The following is a 23813-nucleotide window of genomic DNA, read 5'->3' on the forward strand; positions in this document are numbered from 1 at the left end:
CATCTAACAACACTGTCGTTATTGATTTATTAAAAGCCGAGCTTAATCCCCTTTTACATGATAACTTTCATATTAGATATGTTTGTCATATATATAATTTATTTGTAAAAGATGGTCTTTATTTTTTTGAGTCCTTAATTGAAAAGGTTAGGCAGTTGATTTTATTCAAGGGAATAATAGAAAGGTTAGACTTACCAAATTTAAAAGAAAATGCGAGGAAGATAATCTTAGAGCAAGATTAATGTCTGAAGAAATAGAGACTAGGTGGAATTCTACTTATGATTTTTTAAAACTTGCTACATTTATAGAGTGCCTATAACTACAATTTTTAACCAATATGCATATAAATTTTTCGAAGTCATCTTGCAAGAATATGATTGGATTAAAATTAATGATGTTATTTTTTTAGAAAAAATTTATGTCGCTATTGTTGTATTTTCTTGTGCTTATTATCCTATTGTTTGTAATATTTTAGCTTATAGAGCCGACCTTGCTATATTGCTTTGTGAATATAAACTTAAAGGAAGATTACACAACGGTTATTACTGAAATGATTGAAAATTCTTAAATATTTTTTTCATATTCCTCCCATTTATTTGGTTGGTGCTATGTTACAATTGGGTATGAAAGTTGCTACTATGTCTGAATTTGTTTGAATTATATGCAATATTTTAGATATTCAAAATGATGAGGAACTTAGTATGTTTAAGAGTACGAGTGATACAAATGATCATATTCAATCATTGTATAATCATTATGTCACTTTACTTGATTATGCTATGCCTACTCATATTGTTCCTCTTTCTCATCCTTCAAACAAGCTATCATCTTCTAAAAGACAAGCACAAGGTATATATGCCCATTGTGTTATTAATTTATCTGTTTGGAATACAATACAACCTACATCACAAAGTAGCATAAATCGGAATGAGCTTACTTATTATTTGAGACAGGTCTGGAGAACTATCATAATAATATTAGCACTCTGAAATGGTGGAAGAACAACCAAAAACAATATCCAACACTTTTCACCTTGGCGAGGGATGTGCTAAATGTTCCAATGTCAATTGTTGCATTAGAGAGCGCATTTAGTCAAGGAAGGCAGCAGATCAGAGATAATCGTTATTCATTGGGAAGCAATGTCGTTAATGTTTTAGTTTGCCTCGGAGATTGAATTATATTAGATCATAGCAAAGGAACAAAGCAAAAAAACAAAATACGAAAGAAGAAGAAGACAAACTTGAAGAAATAATGTTAATTGGAGATCCTTTGACACAAGCAAGTCCAAACTACGGATTAGTTAATTTTGAAAATCATGAGCCAATTCATGTCAATGTTAATACCAATGAATTGGAAAAAATACACACAATGTACTTACATTAGAAGTATATTGTGTGTATATTTAGTATATATTATAAGTATGTATGTATATATATTGTAAGTATTCTACTATAATAGATAGTATATTTAGTATAAATTAGAAGCATATATATAATATAATGTAAGTATTATACAATAATAGATAGTATATCGTGTGTATATTTAGTATATATTAGAAGTATAGATATAATATAATATAAGTATTCTAATATAATAGTAATATATTGTGTGTATATTTAATATATATTAGAAGTATATATATAAAATATAATATAAGTATTCTAATATAATAGATAGTATATTGTGTGTATATTTCGTATATATTAGAAATATAATATATATATATATATATATATATATAATATATATATATATATATATATATATATATAACATAAGTAACTATGTAAGTATTCTATTATATTAAATAGTAGACTTAGTATATATATATATATATATATATATATTAGAAGTGTGTGTGTGTATATATATATATATATTATATATAATATAATATATATATATAATGTAAGTATTCTATTGTATTAAGTAGTATACTTAGCATACATTATAAGTATATATATAATATAATGTAAGTATTCTACTATAATAGATAGTATACAATGTGTATATATGTCTATTTGGTATACATTATAAGTATATGTAAGTATTCTATTATATTAAATAGTAGACTTAGTATATATATATATATATATTAGAAGTGTGTGTGTGTATATATATATATATATATATATATATATATATATATATATATATATATATATATATATATATAATGTAAGTATTCTATTGTATTAAGTAGTATACTTAGCATACATTATAAGTATATATATAATATAATGTAAGTATTCTACTATAATAGATAGTATACAATGTGTATATATGTCTATTTGGTATACATTATAAGTATATTTAGTATAATATATATATAGGCTGATGTAAGTATTCTAAATTACATGTTACCACCAAAATATAATATGAAATTTATGATGTTAATAAAATTACTATCCTTTACAAACTTGCAAAAGCTATAGCTTACAATTACAAACTAAAATCAAATAGTCCAACAAAACTAAAACTAAAACTAAAATCAAATATTAAGCTAGCATGCGATTTTAGATTTTGAAAATTTATCTTCAAATGTCTGTTTAGACTTTAGCCATAAAAGTTAGTCAGATTTTAAAAATCTTATATTCAAATATATTTAAGTTATCGAAAATTCATCTATTTCAAAACAACAAAAGTTGTTTTTTTTTTTGCCTCCAAATTAGTCACAAAAATTCAAAAAACACTCTAATTTATTTCATAGCCAAACACAACTATTTCAAAATATAATTTTTCAATTTAAAGATAAGAAAAATATTTTTTTCTATTTTCATAATAAAACATAGTTAAACACCTACTTACGAAGATTTTTTTTTCTTAACTTGTAAATATTTTGTGCTCCAATTCATGATAAATTTGAACGCGCAGGAATATCAGAATTCCTACATCAATGTTAATTGTCACACATGCTAAAGTTATACCAACAGGAAATACGAAGAAAAACGGATGAGATTGCATTTCTTTTCTTCTTTTTTTTAACAATTTTTTCATTTTCAATTTTTCATGTGACATGTTAAAATTTTCAAGATCAAAAAGTGTTTTAATACATTTGATATATCTCAAAACTTAAAGACACAAAATTTAATATATATTTTTGCTTTCTTTAATTCATTAAATCAAAATAGGATAAACAAATTAAAACGGAGTGAGTAAATATCAAAACATAGTCATGAGGAGAAAGTCAGAAGTACATAACATTGTATTAGAGATATTTGTCATTTGCCAATAATTTGAGTCGGTTTTAGGGTCTTGTTAGAATGTATGCGTCCACTATACGTTAACGGATCAAGTCCCTTGACTCAGCAAGAACAAAAACTTAAATAAAAGCGTTAAAATAAATAACAAAAGCAGTTTACGTGGAAACCCCCTTGCTCAAGGGAGGTGAAACCACAACCTGTACTCACAAGATTTCAACTCAACTTTATTATCATCAAGGAGCAACGATTCAGATTACAAGCTCTTGCAATCTAGGAATTTAACTCTAAATTCCTTCCCCCTCACTGTAACAACTCTGTTACTAACACGTTTCAAAGCAACAACTCTGTTGCCCACTAAATCAATTAACCCTAATCGATTTAGACTTCACTAACTGACCATAGCTAACTCTAGCTACAACTCAGAATCAATGTTGAAAACACTAACTGATCTGATTCCTTTATAACACAGGAATAGATCTACAAAAATAAGCACTGAGATATAAACCTACAACAACTAAGAACGATAACAACTTTATCAGGTCCCTTGTTGTTCTTGAGGAGAATATTTCTGGATTTTGAATTTTTCAGAATGCAAAAACTAAGATGGTGTCCATTGATATGAAGCTTATATGTAATGGACATAAAACCCTAGAAGCAATGCTATTGGCCAACGACCCTGCCACACTGCACGAGACGCGCACCACCTCCTACAGATGACAGAGTGTGTAGAGTACTTTTTCCAGTTGTCCTTTTCTCGTAGCACCATTCTCGCATGGGATCATGTCCCTTATCAGATCCCATTGTTTGTCAAATCATCAAAACTAAATAATAACAGGCCAGAAGAAGGTGTTGGCCGGAGGGCATCGTCAAACAACACGAAGCTCGCAAAACTTTGATTGGAGGCTACGAACCCTTACAGCCGTACAAGCCTTTACCCCGCTTAGGCATGTTCACCGAAAAAATTAAAAATCAAATCAAATCGAAAATTGAATCAAACAATAAAAATCTATGTTTTTTATGTGGTGACTTAACCACCTGCCTAATAGAAAAAAAGTATATTTTATTTTAAAGATAATAGAAGACATTGATTAAGTTGGAAACAAATCACATACATTTTTTGTAAACTTCCGCGTTAGAGCTACATTCTCCTGGTGATAATTTGTTTAAGCATGTATTAAATTTACATTAGTAGTAATAAGTAGGAAGAATAACACATACATATTCTTGATTTCGACTTATAACACGTGCTCTCTTTCTGATTTTAAATATCATTTAAGCTCCTCTTTTTTCTGATAAACTAGGATATAAATTTGCCGCCTATTCCTAATTCTATTTTTGTATAGCAAAACATATTATTCAAATATTATTGGATCATATCAGTTAAAAATAGTCAAATAACTTTTGCACACTTAAGAAAATAAATAAAAAAATTACAAAAACAATTTTATTTTTTTAAAAAAGAAGAAGTAGTCTTTATTAAAGTGTGCGATCATCTCATCTAAAAGTTTAAGCTGTTAGAAGGACCACATTTTTATTATTTAATTATATTATCAACAATTCTTATCACAATAACAAAAAGAAAAACTTTTTTTGTTGGTTTTTATATTTTATTTCCTTCATTTTTTAATTATTGTTATGTCACTTGTAGTTTTAACAAGTTAATGTATGGTTTGAAAGAACTAAATACAAACGTCATTCAATTATCAAGAGTTAATTAAGATAAACTAAAAGTAATTCTCTTTTTTTACAGCAAATAAAAGTATTATTATTACATAATATATCAAAGAAAGTTAACACATGATAGACAAATATGTTCATTTTTATAATACAATTATGTTATATACTATACTTAAAAACGGAGTATAATACAGTAGGTAGATAGCTAGATACCTGACAGACGAAACTTCAAGGGTTGGATAGCAATTAATCCGTACCAAGTATTTACATAAAGTTTGAAAAGTTTATAAATTTCGAACATTGTTAAGTTGAATTCCTAAAATGACTATTTGTGCATTTTGTCTTATTTTAATACAATACGGAAGCCCAATAAAACAAATACATTAATTCAATTAATTATTATTCAATGTGTTTTTTTCTTATAATTTTAATGGTTTTAATATTGTTGCTTACCTCGTGCTGCCAAGCAAGAACTGTTGGTTAATTTTGTCACTAAGCTTTAACCGATGATATCAAAGAGAACATTAGCACAAAGCATCAAAATTTGGCACACCAAACCAAAAGACAAGTGAACAAATATTGACAGAACAAACTATTAATTTTATTCATTTTTCTTATAATTAATAACTATACGTCTTTTGTCATTATCAATTGAATTTTGTAATTATATTGTTCCGAATTGCTCTTATGCTGACATTGAATTATGCAATGACCCTCCAATTATTTAATTTTGTTCTTCAATTTGTCAAACAACTTGTTAACATGATTTTTCTCACAATTGATTGAGACTTTTTTTTTTTTTTTTTGGTTTTAACGTAAAATTGGCTTTTTGTGGCCAGCAAAAGTTATACGTACTTCTTCTGTTACAATTTATGTGACACATTTCATTTTCGAGAGTCAAACAATTTAAGTTTGATTGAGAATTTTCTCATGGAATCTTCTATTTTTTTTTAAATTTTTTTATATATTTGTAAACTACGTAAAAAGTACTATAAGGTACAATAATTAATAATCCAAAATATTTAAAAAAATATATGAAAAATTTACGGTAAAAAATAGATTTATTTAAATCTCGAATTTTGAAATATATCACATAAATTGAGACGGAGAGAGTATATTATTATTCTTGATGCAGCAGATACTCAACGTAACAATTTTTTTCTAATGCTGCCTATACAGGATATGGTCCAAGATCTATTTAATAGATAATCTTTAAATGCTTTGCAAAATATAGCGGTCTATGTCACTCCTAATTGTTTTTATCACCAATAATCGCATAGTTTTCATCTAAAAATTGACCTTTTTTGTTCTTAAATAATTATTGCATGGTATTAATCTAGAATGGCGTTTTCATCACCAATTTTACTTTTTTTTTATAAAGACAATGATTGCATGATTTTCATCTAATCCAACGTATTCTCAAATAACAATATAACTATCTCTAAGCCAAGAAATATAGATGACAATTCTATTTTAGAAAATGTTGAAACTTAATGAGAAAAAGGATCTTTTATGCACACTAAAAACTTAGTAAATAAAAAAAAATTTGACTCAACTCAACAAATATTTCTTTTATTTTATTAATAAATTTAATTTTAACATCATATTATAATTAAAATAATAGACTTGAAGCATTTTTTCAAAGAGACCAGTGAAGTTGACCTGTCGATAAAGGCCTAGATATTTGTTGGAGCCTAATATACTATCTTGTTCCTCCTTTTATTATTTCTGCTCTGGAAAAAAAGACTTTAGAAACTTTTTTCAAACTTGTAATGATGTTGTTGGTTTTTTTAAAAAAAAATTATTTATTACACAAAAGAAAACTTGCCATTGTCATGGATAATCAATTTGGCATTGATGGAGCAACGTCAAAAATAATTGTGGGGGTACGTTTTTGTGGGTTTTTATCATTTAACAAGTCCATTTCATTACACTTCTTAATGATAATTTGTCAGAACTGGCGGCTAATTAAATCATATTTGGCATAACTATAAAAAATAAATTGCTTTGAAAAAATTTCGCAAATCTAGAAAGAACTAATTGACTCTTATGTTTATTATTAATTATTTATTTGGAAAGCATACATTGACCAACATTGCAGCAAGCTAGAGTTTAGACTTATTCCATGGAAACTTGAATTCCATAGCCAATTCAAATAATATTGTTTCTTCCCTCATTGCCTCACAATTACTCGCTTTTACCAAAAAAGGCAGAGAAGATTCAACTTAATTAATGGTGTCTTTTAACTTTGATTCACTCTTTACCAAATTCTCCATTATCGTCTCTAATCAAATTTTAATTACGACATGTTATGATTTCTTTTCCATTACTAGTAGGTTGATGGAGCGTATGTCCAACATACATATTTTGATTTTATCAGTCCATAACTCGAAATAGGTGACCTTTAATCAATTCAGAGGGTCTTAACAAGAGAATTCAAAGAAACTAATTGATGAGAATTAAACATATATCAAACCAACATTTCAATATATACACAATAAAGAGTGTTCTAATGAACCGTTTAATTGAACAAAATTATTAAACTAGAACAAAAATGTGATCATGGGTAAAAAGAAAACAAAAATTTGTACAAGATATTTTTGTTCTTAATTACTCTCAAAACCCCTAGGAAATATGTATTAATAGTAACATGATAAGAATCAAATTCATCATGAATATCAGCTTAGCAGATAACACAAGAATTTGGATCTTCTTCGACGCTTCGATGGTGATAATAAGCAGGAACAGGGGGTTGATAATGTTGATAAGGATGCTGATAGTGATACAACATAGGAGCTGGAAAAGCTTTCATTACTGGAGGAACTTCTTCTTTCTTCTTATCGTCTCCTCCCTTTTTGTCATCCCCTTTTTTAGCATCTTCTTTTTTGCCGTCATCCTTTTTGGCCCCTTCATCTTTTTTGGCACCGTCGTCTTTCTTTTTCTCAGGCTCTTTTGCTGGTCCAACAGAGACTATATCAGTGTGACAAAGCTTCCTCAATTTGGAAACTAGTGAAACCGGATCTATGTTCCCTGTTATTGTTAATTTCTTCTCCTTTGAATCTATTGAAATTGATTCAACTCCTGCAACAAATTCACACCACAAAACCATCAAAATTCAGGATCTAGAAATTACTTCATCCTATCTCAATTTCACTGTCGTTTTAACTCAAAGTTCAGATTATTACAAAATCAATATAAAGAGCAAAAACAGCAGTGAAAATTGAACGGATAGAGTAGTAGTAAAAAGAAGAGCTTAATTCTACAATACCTTCAAGACCAGACACTTTTTTCATGGCCTTTTGCTTGATTTTCTCGTCGAAATACTCCAATTTCAGAATCACTTTCTGTAAAAGAAGAATCAAAGTTTCGAGTTTAAATTTTAGTTTTCCTTGAAAATCAGAATCCACGACAAGATAAAATTAGCTAAAAGTGAGTGAAAAAAAGAAACAGATAAAAGCTAACCTTCATCTTTTTATATGCTGATAACTGGAGATCTGCTTTTGTTGGTGTATCTTAGAAAGTATCAGATGAAGAAGTGCTTTCTTACTTTTTGTAAGATTATTATTATTATTATTATTATTATTGAGTCTCTAAATAGAAGAGGAAGGAAGAGAATATTGAAAGGAATGAAAGACAAATACAAGAAAGAGAAAAGAGAAATGAGAAACTTGTTGAAACTGGACAAGTGTAATGAATAATGAGCTAATTTAGTTGTTGTATTTATATGAGATATTTTTTTATAGGAAAAAAGAGGGGATGTGAGGAAGAAGCAACGTAACTCATCAAGTCAAGTGATTCATTGGTCAATATGTTTTAAGTCATCAAATGTGGCTGCCTGCTTCTTTTACTTTTACCGTTTCACGCACGAAAATTATTAAACTATCTACATATTCCACTGCTGCACGAATGCGATGCAGAAGAAAATAGAATATAAATAAATAAAATATTGAATTAGCCAAACTCGTAAACTATACATTAGCTCCGCTCACGGACGTGAATAAACAATAAACGGATCCCGCATCGTTCATTTTCTCCTTTTATTTTCGAAATAAAATACTTTCCTTCTTGAATAAACATTTCAATTTTTTTTATTTTTTTTAAGGTCAAATTTTTGGTGGCCTTGATGACCATTTTATTTTATTAATAACTAGCAAAAGCCAAATCAGTTTGGCCAAAATATTATAGAGGTTTTAGTAATATTGGTTATAGTTATTCTATTTTTTAGCTTGCATAAAATAATACATTAATTTTCTCCTAATTTATTTATGTATTACCTCCGTTCACTTTTAATTGTCATAATTTTTTTTTAGAGTTAAACTATAAAAAATTTGACTAATATTTTATTATATATTTTTTCATCATATTGATATGTAAAAAATTGCAATTTATAGTATTTTTTGTGTAGTTTTTAATTTTTTTATTTAAATATCGAATTAATGTAATTTAATTTAACTTTAAAAATTAATTAAATTGACTTTCAAAAAGCGTAACATAACAAATAAAAGTGGACTGAGGGAGTATTAGTTACGCAAAATTTTAAATTGCAATCAAATGTCATACTATACATGAATAACTTACTCTTTAACTAACTACCAAATATGATGTTATATAACTTATACAAAAACTAATACATGAATAAGTTGTCTCCTTAACGACCCCTCACTTCTTTATAACATGGCCAAAAAAAATATCCACATTATTAGTACTCTTTTCGTTTTAATTTATGCTACTAAACTTTTTAGTTTTTACATTAAAATAGAGGGAAATTTGTTGAGAAAGCAGAAGTGGTTTACATTTAGAGCCCATTTGAATTGACCTTAAAAAAATAACTTTTTAAAGTGCTGAAAGTTATTTTCAAAATAAATAGTTATGTGTTTGGATAAAAGCATTAGTTGAAAAAAATTTGTTTATGTGTTTGGCAAATAAATATTGTTAAACACTTTTTTTTATCAAAATATCTTAAAACTGTTAACATGAGAAAAAGTTGATTAATTTAACATAATAAAAAAAATTAAAATTCAGCATTCTTCTTTTTACTCAACCAATTTGCTGCTGAAAGTCGGCCGAATCCTCCACCAAATTATCCCAAATTTGAGATATGAGCTCTCCAAGACGTTCCTAATCTTTGCAATAATATTAAGCCGAAACGAAGCTTGTTTGCGGCAATCCAATTTTTCGAACTTGAGCTTCGATGGAGCTATAATGGTAAATTGTCTTCTTCTTCAAATTGTTCCTCTCCAAACTCAATGGGTAACCACGAAACAGACTAGAATCATTCGGAACAAATCCCTGACTCGGGGCTTTCAACTTCTCGAGCTAGTTTTTTCTTATATTTCTAAAATGGCAACAACTGATACATAAAACTTTAGCTCCAGTTCAATGGCTATCAATGAAATGGTTTGGAAACCAGCAGCAGATTCCTCAAATCGATTATCAGATTTTTTAACTTTAATTTGATAGTTTTGAATTTAAAATGGACGTGAGGGGAAGAGATGTTAGGGTTTTAATGGGCAATTTGGAAATTGTTTAAAAGAATTAAAGATAAAAAAAATAATATACTTGATCAAAGTAAAATGACTTATAAGTTAAAAAAAGAAGAAGTAAGATCACTCTACTTTTAATTTCTAACTTAAAATAAGTTACTTTTAACTTAAAATAAGTTATTCTAATAATTATCAAATACTCTAACAAGTTAAGTCAATTGGACCAACTTAAAAGCCCATCCAAACGGCTCTTATACGCTTGAAAACTCTTATGCGAAGAACACTAAAAAAACAACAATTGACAGTATTTGGCACGTACCTAAAAGTAAAGGATGGTATTCAATTTGAAATGGAGAAGCAAGACTTGTCCTTTGGTCAATTTCACACACCAACTTTTTACTTTTTTTGTCATCTCTATCCTTGTTTTCATTTCCTTTTAGCTTCCGCTGAAAGCTTAAATATCCTATTAGCAGGGGCGGCTCAAGCATATTCGTGGCCTAAAACAAAAATCAAACGGAATCTTAAGTTAAATTGTTAATAACTTTTATCTAATTGATTTGTTTTAGTTTTCAATTGATAATATAACCATTCTTATTTTAAATTATTTTTAATGAGATATAGTGCTCCAAATATGTCAAATTCTTCTAATAATTCCTTCATTTTTCGTGAAAATTATTTTTCCTACAAATAGTATTCAATATTTATTAAAAATAATAATAACTTATAACCTATTATTATTAAAAATGAGGCCCCTTAAATTTTGGGGCCTAAGGCACATGTCTTTTTTTTAACACTGTCGAGCCGCCCCTGCCTACTAGGGTACTATTTTAATATTAACCATTACTATATGAATTAACATTTTCAGAATATTTAATTTGGACAAAAATAATATTTCGGAATATGCATTTGTATGAATTTTGAAACAGTCTCTGGTAAGTGTTTAAGCTATACGACCGTCTTGACACGATCGATTTCTCTATTTTAGTTAATTAATGTAAAAAGAATACGCATTTTTTTATTGAAAATTTCCACTCAAAAAATGTAGTGACTGAATCCGTGAGAAAAGTAAAAAAGTTCAATAGTTATTGCCCAGTATTTCAATGAATTATTTTCCAACATGCATACATTTCCCTAGTAAGCTGATTTGGTGAAAATGAAATGAAAATTCATGTTTTATAATATAAATTTCTCGTGAAAAAAAACTATATTTCTAATTAAGACTAGTCTTTAATGTGGTATTTAAAAATCCTATTGTATTAGCAAAGAATGACTACATTGAACACAAATTAAAATAACGTACCTGAAGTGTTTTGAATTTTATATAGGACTTCACATAGGCATTCGCTAGTGCGAAATTGAATTTTTTTTCCAACACTATTTTCCATTGGAACTTTTGTCAGAAAAATATTCAGTGACTATTCACTGAATATTTTTAGAGAATTCCTGAGAAAAGTAAAATGTTGAGTGGCTATTTCCAGTATTTGAATGGAGATTTATTTTTCTTCGCGGTGAAAGTGTGGTCTGATTCTGGTAAAACCATCAATGGCAACCAGCTTGAAAGTGTGGTCTGATTCAGGTAAATCATATGATGGTCTTTGCAGACCGTTCACATCTTTGTTGTCCGACTGAGTTGTATAACTCTGTGTGAAATTGATTGAACCGCAGGCCATACAGAACAACGGCGGATCAAGGATCTATATGATATCACTATACAGAAGCCATGGCTTTAGCTTACTAACAAGTGATATTGTATATGCGTAGTTGTTTTACCTGTGCAGTTTTGTACATGCTATAAAAAACAAACAGAGATGAGAATTGTGATGCTGGAAATGAAGATCTAAAACTGGGCTTATATAAATTCAAGTTTTGACACTCGCTCCAGCTTCTTCAAGATCGGCAAATTTCTATGCCAATGTGTAAATGTCTCAATGAGTGAGATCGTTCTTCATGTCTCCCACATCTCTCTGCTTCCGCTGATGTAGTAATCAAGAAACGCTGAAAGTTGAAATGCTATACTCTTGGGTTTGTAGAGGTGTTAGTGGATGGATCAATGTACACATTTATGAAAGTTCTACTGGCTCAGCTCATCCCATTTATCTTCTTAGGATGTATACATAATTGCAATGGTTGTGCTTGTGTGGCGAGTTGAGCCGTCATGTGAAAAAAAGTTTATTTTTATTTCTTCTTATGAACGAGCTGTTATGCCATTTGAGCTGTTAAGTCTTTGTATTTTTGTGGTCAGGAGCATCAGAGTTGTGAAAGTACTTGACCCTTTCAAGTTTGCCAATATCTGCTTTGTTTGAATTATTTTACATTGCGTTTGGATTTACAAAATTCTATTTTTTACTAGTATATTTAGAAAACAACTAAATATGTCAGTTGATATCCGTACAAGGAGGAAGATGCCAACCAACAATTTCACATCCTTCAAACTTTCTTTAGGAAAAAAAGGACAAGAAAGAATGTGGTCACAATAACGCAGGTTCAATCACTCTTTTAGGCTTGGAGCATCCCTCCTAAGTCAATGGAGGTCACCAATTTAGGACATGAAACCTCATCATCCCTGGAAAACTAACAGGAATATTTAAGGTAACCAGAGTTTTTTCTTAAACCCAGCAAATTAGAGAAGACAAAAAGACACGATACTGACTTGTTTAGATTACCTGGTAATAGAAGAAAAGAAAGGAGTAAGTGATATTCTTTTTCCTTCTTAAGGTTATTTTAGGACTCCTAAGATTACAATCTAAAGAGTATCTGACTATCTAACCATAAATTAGTTTAGAAGACAAAGAACTTGTTAGTTGCATTGCAGAAATTGTTCAACTCTAGTATGTTTACGTATACTGGTATCAATCAAAATATTGATATCTGGAGATTAGATCTGAAGTTTGATTTATTTAACATCTTGATGAATGTTGTTGTTATCCTATAGTCAGTTACTTTTGCTACTAAAACAAGTGCCTGCAAGCTGCCTTTCTGTCCAAACCTAATGAGGGTGTTATCTACAAACTTCAGCAGGGGATGAGATCTGTGCAATTATTGCATCAGCAAGCAATTGCGCACTCCATCAAAATGATCATATTTAGTACATACTAATATTCTACGGTGCATTCTTTGCTGGAGAAACTGGAAGTTGGATAGCTGCAATTGAGTTCCCTTTTTGCTTCCAGTTGCACATCAGCAGCATCTGGATAATTTGCAGTATGATAAGGACCTTGAAATCTTTGTCTCCAGATGAACCTAGCAGATGGAAAATAAGCAAAACAAAAGAGTAGGCATGCTAGTGACATATTGGCAATTGCTTATAGCATTATGATTTGAGGCTGAAGCTGTTTTGAATATCTTCAGCCAGCATGAAACTAAAATAAAGACATTAAAGTTGAAACTTATTGAGAAGATGGTCTTATGCTCTACATGGTGCTAACATTAATGTTTCATCTTCTTCATCATCATAACGTGTGCTATATAGCAATGACCGATCTTGAGAAGAAGTCAGAGACTGCTAAATTTGCCATGGATTAGAAGCAATACTAATCATATGTCATAATACGCTAGATATGTAACTACATATATACACCATATAGAAGATACGTATTAACCGCTTAAACAGAGATATATAGTTGAAATGTTCTTGGTACTTTTCAGTAAAACATTTACCTTCCTATACAAAAAAAGGGGGAAAAAATAGCTGAGATACATATGGAAGGCAAAACCTGAAGTTACTGCCCAGATGATTAAGTTATCATTGCCTTTAGAATTTTGAAAGGAGTCCCAAACAATTGGGACTTGGGAGAAAGAAACTACTAGAGCAGGGCATTTGAACTTTCTTCTAACCGAAAATTGGAAACTTTGCAATGATGACGAGAAATTGAGTAACTATTCAAACTCTTTTTCCCGCTCGTTGGGTTTGGGTTGTGGAATCAATTCCCATTTGCTGGAGAAAGACAAATTTTAAACAGTCCAGATAAAAGAAAAAGATGTTTGCATGCAGTACCAAAAGGATGGAGAATGACCAAATGAATACAAGTCCCTGTCTTTCTCCAATGACAGGGCTTTATGTATAATTTAGAGGTAAGAGAACAGGGTCGGAAAAGGTACCTCACTTCATATTGGAAATCCAAATCCGGGGTAGTGTAATTGTTGATGAAAAGTCTCAGGCAATTGTTGCATGGCATCCCATTGTTGTACAACATCATAAACGACTTGCTCAATAGGATCTGTTTGTGATTCACGTAGCAATTCCATTTGCTGAAGAGAATTATCTGGCTGATATAACATTGGATACTGTTCAAGATGTTCATATTTCTTTTCCATGGCAGGTGCGGTTTTCATGGAAGACTCGTGATGAATGTTAGACCAAGGGTAAAAATATATTGCAGGAGGGTAATAATGAACAAGTTTTTCTTCTCTTATATTCTTGAAATTACTGCAAGTAAAATAAAGATCCAATGGATGAAAAGTTGGAATTTCTGGATTAACATGGATACACGGGGTCTGAGAAGAGATTTGATGGGGATATGGTTTTCGGTGAGTTGCAGAGCTCGAAACTTTCCGACCAGGTAGAAAGGATTTCTCATAACAATGAGCAACTTCTGGGTGTCCAGTACTGTCAGAAGTGAAATTAGGCTCCAATCTATCAGTTCTACCAACAAAAGTTACCTCTGAGCAATGGTTTGAGAGGGACAAAAGATGGTCAACAGAAATCAAACTGTCCTCATCAGGCAAATTGATTTCATCTTCCACAAAATCCAAATCGATAGAAGTGTCCACATTAGGGATTTTGGGATCTTTTGGCTCTTCCTGATAATTGAGCGAAATCAATTCATCTTCATCCGGTATATGTAGTGGAACTTCAGATTCAGTTATGTTAACTGTATCAGCTGAGTAACTGTCCCTAGATTCTTGCTCCAAATGAATAACATCCAATATTTCAGTCCAAAAATCATCAAAAGGAGATTCACTCTCCTCGATCTCATCCAACTCAAGCTCACAATCAAAGATAGAATCTGCGATGCCTTCACCATCTGTCCCAAAAGCTCCACAATCGCTGAGAACTGATGCTAAGAAGAATTCATTGGGCTGTAATTCGTTGGTTTTAGATATCCTCTCATACAAATTTTTCTGTGAAGGAAAGAATGCTTCTCCTAAGAGCAACTCATTGCTGATTTCAGTTTCAAAATCTTCCTTGGACTCCCAATTCAGTTTAAGATTTTCATGGCTTTCTGCTGCTAAAATGTTGGCTGTATGAATACCATTCTCCATTCTACCAGTACATGGCCCCTTCAAGCATCTTGTTTCAATGCCAGGAAAGTCGGTATGTTGCAGTGATACTTCCTTCTGCAAAGAAGATGAAAAAGGACAAACTTGCATCACTATGATTGAAGTCATGAGTTAGATGTATCATGCTTATCTGACTGAATAAAAATGGACTCTACAGCCACATTTCATTTGTTTTCTCAACCTTCCTACCCCTCCCTCGTTGACTTAACGAAATGTTATCTAACTGTCAAAGCAAACTATAGAATGTGATACTTGCAAGGAAAATAAACCTTTAAATCTAGGAAATATCCCTGACACCACTTAGAAGACAAAGCTGATAATTTATGACAAACCTACTTAGAAAAAGAGGGAAAAGGGGATAACAAAACGAATATTGGGGCTTAAGTATCTCTTAGTAGTCAACATCTAAGCATGTCCAGAACTTACCTCTAGTGTCTCTCCAAATTGTCCTGTTTCAAATTCTTCCAGATTAATAATCTCAATTGATGCTTTAGCTTCAGAATCAAGAAGTTGTTCTTGCTGAGTAGTAATGGCACCATTAATAGAACCAGGTGTTTTGCAATGTGACTTCTCCTCATCCACAAACTTGTTGACAGATTTTTGGGCTTCAGATAAGTTTGCAATCTGCTTGCTCCAATGAGTACTTTTATCCCCAACTACATCATCTTGAAAAGTATCATTTTTTGATTGTACATCCTCTTGAGCAGTACAGGCCGTGTTAGTCAGAGACTTTGTTCCTTTAGATGAATGGCTAGCATATGAATTGGAACCGCCAACCTGCATAATAACCAGTCTTAATCTATAAAAGTTAAATGCTCTTCACGGAACACGTGCAAAAAGATCACGCTTATGTAGGCCACATTACAAGTGAGTTATTCTTTTGCTCAAGAGACGTACTAGAACATTATAGTGTTACAGGAGCCATAATCACGATTTTGAGTGCATAATGACCAGACCTTGTAATACTGTGGTGGACGATAAGGGTTCTTGCTCTTACTAAGAAATGATCCCAAAATCCCAGAACAATCATTCTGCACCCTGGAATCTGCATTACACATATTATCAGAACAGGACTATGAGCACTACTTTCTTATCTACGTATTAGTTATAAATAGTGAACCATCTGTGACTGAGCCTTTGAAATGTATGCGACATCAACACGTAGAAAAATAAAGTGTGCTATTGAAGCATTGATTTAGCCAAGTAAAATTGATCCAGCAGAACATAGAATGCTATTACAATTGTTTCCTGTACATAAAAACTGTATGTTTCTTGAAACAAGCTTGATGATACAGTTCAAGTGCTCTGTGCATAAAGATTTTACACTTTGGCCTGTTCCTTACATGGTTCACCAAGTGAAAATGTGATATCAAGGATTGAGTTTAATTGATCATAAAGAAAAAGAACTAATTCGATGCATCGCACCAACTATACCTGAATCACAGCATCCCTGTGAAACTTGTTTTTCCCATCTCCCACAGCATAATCGAGAATCGGCAACCAAATCGCATCTAAGAACAGGTGATGAGCCAATGTAATGATTGTTTGAAGTATATGGGGGTAGGATTGCAGATGTTTGTTCCATTCCCAGCTTACACTCAGATAAACCATCAAATTCGCTGTTTCAAAAGCAATTATAAGAACACAGAACCACCACATCACGAGAAACAAATAAGAAATTTTTTAACCTATCAGTGTCGTGCGTCTACCAGTCAACCTTGGCTTTGAATATTATATTTCTGTTTTCATTTCATTTTCTTCTATGGTAGGCAACTGAGTTGTTATCAGCTAATAAATGTAAGACAACAACGACATCAAAATTCTAAGCTGTACATGGAAATACACAGATTAAGTTCATGGTGGCCAGACAATTAAATTCAAGTGAAATTTCTTCTTTTATCAGCAATAACTGGCAGTTCAGCACTTTTTCTCGCAGCTAAATCATGATGAACTATAAAGCAACCAATAATGCAATGTCAAAAGCAGAGACCTAAGCAAACAACAAAAAGTTGTGAATTATCACTCACCGTAAAATGGATGGATCAAAATCTTTGGGCAAGTCTTCACAAATTTGCAGGTTAGACAATGATAACATGAATGCTTTAGTGTACGTAAGCCTTGAACCTCTGCATATAAAGCATGATGATATAAAGCAATTAATAATGCAATGTCAAAAACAGAGATCTAATTAAGCAACTGAAAGATATGATTTATCCCTAATTACCTTAAAGCTGATGGATCAAAATCTTTGGGCAAGTCTTTACAAATTTGCAGGTTAGACAATGACAACATGAATTCTTTAGTGTACATAAGCCTTGAATCTCTGCATATAAAGCGTGATGATATAAAGCTATCAATAATGTAATGTCAAAAATAAAGACCTAATCAAGCAACTAAAAGTTACGATTGATCAGTAATTACCGAAATGCTGATGGATCAAAATCTTTGGGTAAGTCTTTACAAATTTGCAGGTTAGACAATGATAACATGGATTCCTTAGTGTACGTAAGCCTTGAATCTCTGCATATAAAGCATGATGAATTGATTATATAAAGCAATCAATAATGTATTGTCAAAAATAAAGACCAAATCAAGCAACTGAAAGCTGCTACTTATCACTCACCGTAAAGCTGATGGATCAAAATCTTCGGGCAAGTCTTCACAAATATGCAGGTTAGACAACGATAACATGAATGCTTTAGTGTAAGTAAGCCTCGAATCACTGCAGCACAAGAATTAAAACAGAAATTCATGTCAATAGTTGCTAATTGATTAACCGCTCGTATATGTAGCTAGTTTCCGTTAAATAAACGCAATAACTCAAAAAGGTACTAATATCACTTTAAGATTTCTGCAGTGGTTCTGGTTTCCTCCGATTCCAACTGCTCTTCCGAGCTGCATTCTTCAATTTCCACACTCATTCCAAAGTCACAGCACAAATTCTCACAGTCCGTACAAGTTCCTGCAAGCTTATGCAGTTCCCGCATATAACTTTCCACTACGTACATCTTCCGAGCGTCAAATTCACACTCGCAACCAAAATCAACTCTTTGTTTGAGATAACAAGCTTTTGTATCGTCAATGTTGATGTATATGTTCTGTAAAACGCTAGCTACCACACCTGTGCAGAACGAGGAAACTAGAAAACTCGATTTCCAAAGTCCAAACGGAACTCCATGGAAATGCGCAGAGACGATTACTTGTTTACATTCTTTTGCAGTGATGAAGATGAGAGAGCTTTACAAATGGCTGGAAAACGTGAACTTTTTTCATACTAAAAGTGGAAAGAAGATTGTAGAGCAAGAAATAAAAGCATGACCCCCTGATAGTAGCAGAGGTGAGAGGTATTTGTCTTTATAGTAACAGACTAACCAGAGGTACTTTTGCTTCTCCACCAACGTACTGAGGTTTAGGTGGGGTTAGAACAGTCTTTACACTTTAGGCATACATATTTTGAACAACATTTATTTTATTTTAGAAAATTTTCAAAACCTTTCCGATAATTAATTTCATTTTCAGTATACAGTCCCAATGGCAGAATAGAGTTCTATTGTGTTGTGTTAATGAAAAAATTTCTTTAAAAAGTTCGGAAAACAGACGCAAGGCAGAAAAGCACTGTGTAATAGTTTTTTCAAAATAGAAGCAAGGTTACAGGTTGTTGCAATTATTTCTTGCCACACTCGATTAAAAAATAATAATAATAATAATAATAATAATAATAAGAAGAAGAAGAAAAAAGAACAAGAAAAGAGACCCCGAGAAGATGATCTCCTGTCATATAACACCTATCATAATGTCAAAAATACTTCTCTTTTTTTCTTTAATGAAAATGAAACTTCACTTTTCTTTTCTTTTCTCTTAGTTTAAAGGATTAGTGGTTCAATTTTTGGTATTTACGACTTTTCTGGAAAATGTTAGAACTCACAATGATTTCCTTTTAAACGATTATATAACACCATTAACATATGGTGAGAATAGCCAATTGTGTTATTTGTTGTACATGGTTTTTTAAATATATTTTTTCTTAGGCGGTACTATTTCATACATTCATCTCTTTCAATGCTTTTGTTAATTAAATCGGTAGAGTTAAATAAAATGGATGAAATAATTTCTGTAAGTTACATGATAATTTTGGAATTGAAAATTAAGTTTATCATTTTTTTGATTCAACAATATAAATCTATATCATTTATTACACAGCTGCTGATATACACCCCTTTTCACTCAAATGCCTCTGTATTTGGTCCCTTTGGGCAATCATTTTGTGCTACAAAGATAGATAAGAGGACGGAATCAGCTTAGAAGAATCCATACCATGTTACGATTGATTGCAGGAACTTTCCCCTCTACCCAACTCACCAACTAATACAGTTTCTTAATCCGACGTTATGTTCCCTTAGAATTTTTTGAAGACTAACAGGTTGGATTATATATACTGGAAAAGAGTAGAATCGAATGAGAAAAGGGAAAATCAATGTGATCAAAATAGAACTTCATAACATTTCAGACAACGGGGGGACATATTCTCTTAACACTTGGACAGGACACAAAAACACAGTTACTTACACAACAGACTCAACTGACCCATCCGAACCACTAGCCAAAAAGAAACTATACTACACACAAGATGAGAAAAATGGAACACACTCAAATTGTATTTTCACGCATCTCAAAAGTCTCAACTGATTTCAATGATTAGTCCACTTCTTCCATCTTGCTTTCCTCACCAATTTCCTCCAGTGCAGGCATGTCGGCATCTTCACCAGCTTCTTCTTCTTCCTCTTCTATGCTAAGACCCAACTTCAACATCCTGTGAATTCTTGCGGCAAAGGTATTAGGGTCATCAAGGCTAAAACCAGATGTTAGTAGAGCTGTCTCAAAGAGCAACAACACGAGATCCTTCACTGATTTGTCATTTTGGTCTGCCTCAGCTCTCTTCCTCAATTCCTCCATGATTCCATTATCAGGATTAATTTCCATTGTCTTCTTGCTGGACATGTATGAACTCATGCTGGTATCCCTCAAAGCCTGAGCCTTCATGATCCTTTCCATGTTGGCTGTCCAACCGTACTCACCAGTCACCAAGCAACATGGAGAATCAACAATCCTATCAGAAACAACCACCTTCTCAACCTTGTCACCAAGAATGTCTTTAATTATCTTGCAGAGATTCTCAAAAGACTTCTTCTTCTCCTCCTTTTTCTTCTTCTCTTCTTCACTGTCATCATCGAGCTTCAATCCCTCCTTGGTGGCAGAGACCAGTTTCTTACCATCATATTCTTTCAGCTGCCCCACGGCGTATTCATCAATAGCATCAACCATATAGAGCACTTCATATCCTTTTTTCTTGAGACGCTCCAAGAACGGAGAGTTCTCAACTGCCTTCTTGCTCTCTCCAGTAATATAGTAGATGTCTTTCTGGCCCTCCTTCATCCTAGTAACATAATCCTTCAGGCTGGTCAGATCATCACCACTCTTGGTAGAGTGGTAACGGAGGAGGTCAGCCAACTTGGCTCGGTTCTGGCTGTCTTCGTGAATACCCAACTTCAAGTTCTTTGAGAATGCCTCATAGAACTTGTTATAGTCCTCTTTGTTCTCAGCAATCTCATTGAACATCTCAATACATTTCTTCACCAGGTTCTTCCTAATCACCTTGAGAATCTTGTTCTGTTGCAGCATCTCACGAGAGATGTTGAGAGGTAAATCATCGGAGTCCACAACACCTTTCACAAACCCAAGGTACTCAGGCATAAGTTCCTCACAATTATCCATAATGAACACCCTCCTGACATAGAGCTTGATGTTGTTCATCTTTTTCCGGTTGTCAAAAAGATCAAATGGAGCTCTCTTGGGCACAAAGAGGATCGCCTTGAACTCAAGCTGCCCCTCAACAGAGAAGTGTTTAACAGCAAGGTGATCCTCCCAGTCATTGGTCAAGCTCTTGTAGAAGGAGGCATACTCCTCCTTTGTAATCTCCTCCGGTTTGCGCAACCAGATAGGTTTCTGCTTGTTAATGAGCTGCCACTCGTAAGAAACCTCCTTAATCTTCTTCTTCTTGCCTTTCTCCTTCTCTTTGTCCTCATCAACCTCCTCAACCGCACCCTCCTCATCTTTCTTGGGCTCATCATCTTCATCATCACTGATTTCTTTCTCAGTAGTCTTCTCTGTCCAGAGGTAAATAGGGTAGCTAATGAATTCAGAGTGCTTCTTTACGAGGTCCTTGATTCTCCTTTCTTCCAAGTACTCCAGCTGCATAGTATTAACCCAAAATTAATACCAATCATCTCTCAATTAGGCCTAATGAAATTATGTAGTACAACCATCCCGGAAATACAGATGCTTACCTGGTCCTCCTTGAGGAAGAGAGTTATTTTAGTTCCTCTGCCCAATTGTTCTCCATTGACATCCCTCGTAACAGTGAATGAACCACCGGCTTGTGATTCCCAGACATACTGCTCATCATCGTTGTGCTTGGTGGTCACGATAACCTTCTCTGCTACAAGGTAAGCAGAATAGAAACCAACACCAAATTGACCAATCATGCTCACATCAGCACCAGCCTGCAAGGCTTCCATAAATTCCTTGGTGCCGGACCTTGCAATCGTACCCAGATTGTTGACCAGATCTATTCGGAACCACAAACAGAAAAGACATCAGTACCATTCTACCAACTAAATCTGAAGAATCTTAAGACCAAAAACACCTCCCTTAAATATATTCACCATTGGTATCAAATGGTTCATAATCCTATAGTATACAATAAAGTATGAAATTAAGTTTCTGTGAAATTAAATATCTAGCAGGATCGACAGGAAGATAATTAATTTGAAATTCAAAACATATTACACTATTTTGAAATCCAGAACATATCACAAATTCAGAGCTAGTAGCTAATCACAGAGAAGAAAAGATCTCACAGTTCACAAGGACCAAATGGAACGCTTAGATACGTATGATCAATAAAAAAAAAAAACCTGATATGTTCAGTCGGTGTTAAATTTCCTCCGTGCATTATTTATTTCACTTAAACCACAACAAACAACGCATGCAGAAAAATAAAAGCATTGCAAAAAATCGAAGTGCACGAATAGTAGCACTGACAGTTTTCTCGGCAAAATAAACAGAGCATATAAGCAAATAACAGAAAAAGGAAAGTAGAACAAATATGATTACCTGCTTTGGTCATGCCGATACCGCTATCAATAATGGATAGCGTCTTGTTCGCCTTATCAGGAACAAGACGAATGAAGAGCTCAGGTTGAGCATCGAGCTTGCTCTTGTCCGTCAAGCTCTCGAATCGGATCTTATCCAATGCATCAGAAGAATTGCTAATAAGTTCCCGAAGGAAAATCTCCTTGTTGCTATAGAAAGTGTTAATGATCAAGCTCAACAACTGGTTGATCTCAGCTTGGAAAGCGAAGGTCTCTGCCTCAGCCATTTGAACATCCGCCATTCGAGTAAAAGCTTAAAAAATGTGAATTTGTACCTTACAGGGAGCAATGAAGAATGAAAGTCGCTTTTGTATGAACACTTTCGATCGTGATTTTCGTGAGGATGAGGAGGGGTATGGGTGGCTTATATATGAGTGTAGAAGAGTTCTAGGCTCTTCTATTAGCAACATTAAGAAGTTGCCTTGGAGAAAGAGGTGAAGACTCTGCTTCTGGAGTCTTCGACGTCCCTCTACAGTCTACACACACATTTCTTACTTCTACTCGTCTCTTCTGGTAGAATCCGACCCGACTCCGCTTCTTTTAGCCTTTTCATTTTTTCCCTTTTTATTATGAGGATAAATTTTTATTTTCATTTTGATTTTGATTTTGATTTTGTGATATTCGAGAAAACACATAGTATAATTTTTTTAATAATTAAACAACTTTTTTTTTTTATTCTATTGAATAATTATAAAAAATTACAATTACTAATTGTTCTATTACTTAGTAGTAGTGCCCCTTTTTCCACCGATAATATTCACTTTTATAATAAAATAAAATTATTTGGACAATAAATTATTATAGTTTTGGAATTGAAAGAACTTCTTAAGGTTTGGAATTATATAAATATATATATATATATTCAATTTTCACTCCAAATTATTCATAAAACATTCAAACATAACTTCGGTTTATAAGTATTACTAGGTAATGTTGCCCGTGCTATGCACGGCCCAATA

The 23813-nt window shown here is 32.4% G+C and overlaps 4 protein-coding genes across 4 annotated transcripts in view; 1 reads left to right on the forward strand and 3 right to left on the reverse strand.

Moving 5' to 3' along the window:
* LOC125833217 (glutaminyl-peptide cyclotransferase-like) overlaps positions 1 to 23813 on the forward strand; it is a 247381-nt gene that overhangs the window by 184946 nt on the left and 38622 nt on the right. The gene's annotated exons all lie outside the window — the stretch shown is intronic.
* LOC125833233 (heavy metal-associated isoprenylated plant protein 39-like) lies at positions 7376 to 8643 on the reverse strand. The gene is made up of 3 exons (XM_049512379.1): positions 8343 to 8643; positions 8149 to 8224; positions 7376 to 7961 (listed from the first exon to the last, which is right to left on the reverse strand). Exons 1-3 carry the CDS (start codon positions 8346 to 8348, stop codon positions 7564 to 7566), a joined length of 480 nt encoding a protein of 159 aa, XP_049368336.1. The 5' UTR covers positions 8349 to 8643; the 3' UTR covers positions 7376 to 7563.
* LOC125833235 (uncharacterized) lies at positions 14468 to 18959 on the reverse strand. Its single transcript, XM_049512381.1, has 8 exons — positions 18485 to 18959; positions 18267 to 18365; positions 17868 to 17966; positions 17671 to 17769; positions 17078 to 17262; positions 16600 to 16688; positions 16070 to 16420; positions 14468 to 15700 (listed from the first exon to the last, which is right to left on the reverse strand). The coding sequence occupies exons 1-8, from the start codon at positions 18649 to 18651 to the stop codon at positions 14468 to 14470; spliced, it is 2322 nt and encodes a 773-aa protein (XP_049368338.1). The 5' UTR covers positions 18652 to 18959.
* LOC125833193 (heat shock protein 83) lies at positions 20121 to 23313 on the reverse strand. The gene is made up of 3 exons (XM_049512337.1): positions 22817 to 23313; positions 21988 to 22268; positions 20121 to 21892 (listed from the first exon to the last, which is right to left on the reverse strand). The coding sequence occupies exons 1-3, from the start codon at positions 23094 to 23096 to the stop codon at positions 20339 to 20341; spliced, it is 2115 nt and encodes a 704-aa protein (XP_049368294.1). The 5' UTR covers positions 23097 to 23313; the 3' UTR covers positions 20121 to 20338.

This window comes from Solanum verrucosum, unplaced genomic scaffold, assembly GCF_900185275.1.
Source record: "Solanum verrucosum unplaced genomic scaffold, falcon-dt-bn FXZP01000100.1, whole genome shotgun sequence".
Taxonomy (NCBI): domain Eukaryota; kingdom Viridiplantae; phylum Streptophyta; class Magnoliopsida; order Solanales; family Solanaceae; genus Solanum; species Solanum verrucosum.

Coding starts and splice junctions, on each gene's coding strand:
- LOC125833235 (XM_049512381.1), bottom strand. CDS start 18,651: ATGTACGTAGTGGAAAGTTATATGCGGGAACTGCATAAGCTTGCAGGA. Junction 17,770..17,867: donor TTTGATCCATCAGCTTTAAG/GTAATTAGGGAT, acceptor CTTTATATGCAG/AGGTTCAAGGCTTACGTACA. Junction 16,421..16,599: donor GTCCACCACAGTATTACAAG/GTCTGGTCATTA, acceptor GTTATTATGCAG/GTTGGCGGTTCCAATTCATA.
- LOC125833193 (XM_049512337.1), bottom strand. CDS start 23,096: ATGGCGGATGTTCAAATGGCTGAGGCAGAGACCTTCGCTTTCCAAGCT. Junction 22,269..22,816: donor TATCGGCATGACCAAAGCAG/GTAATCATATTT, acceptor GGTTCCGAATAG/ATCTGGTCAACAATCTGGGT. Junction 21,893..21,987: donor TCTTCCTCAAGGAGGACCAG/GTAAGCATCTGT, acceptor AATACTATGCAG/CTGGAGTACTTGGAAGAAAG.
- LOC125833233 (XM_049512379.1), bottom strand. Junction 7,962..8,148: donor AAAAGTGTCTGGTCTTGAAG/GTATTGTAGAAT, acceptor AATTTGTTGCAG/GAGTTGAATCAATTTCAATA.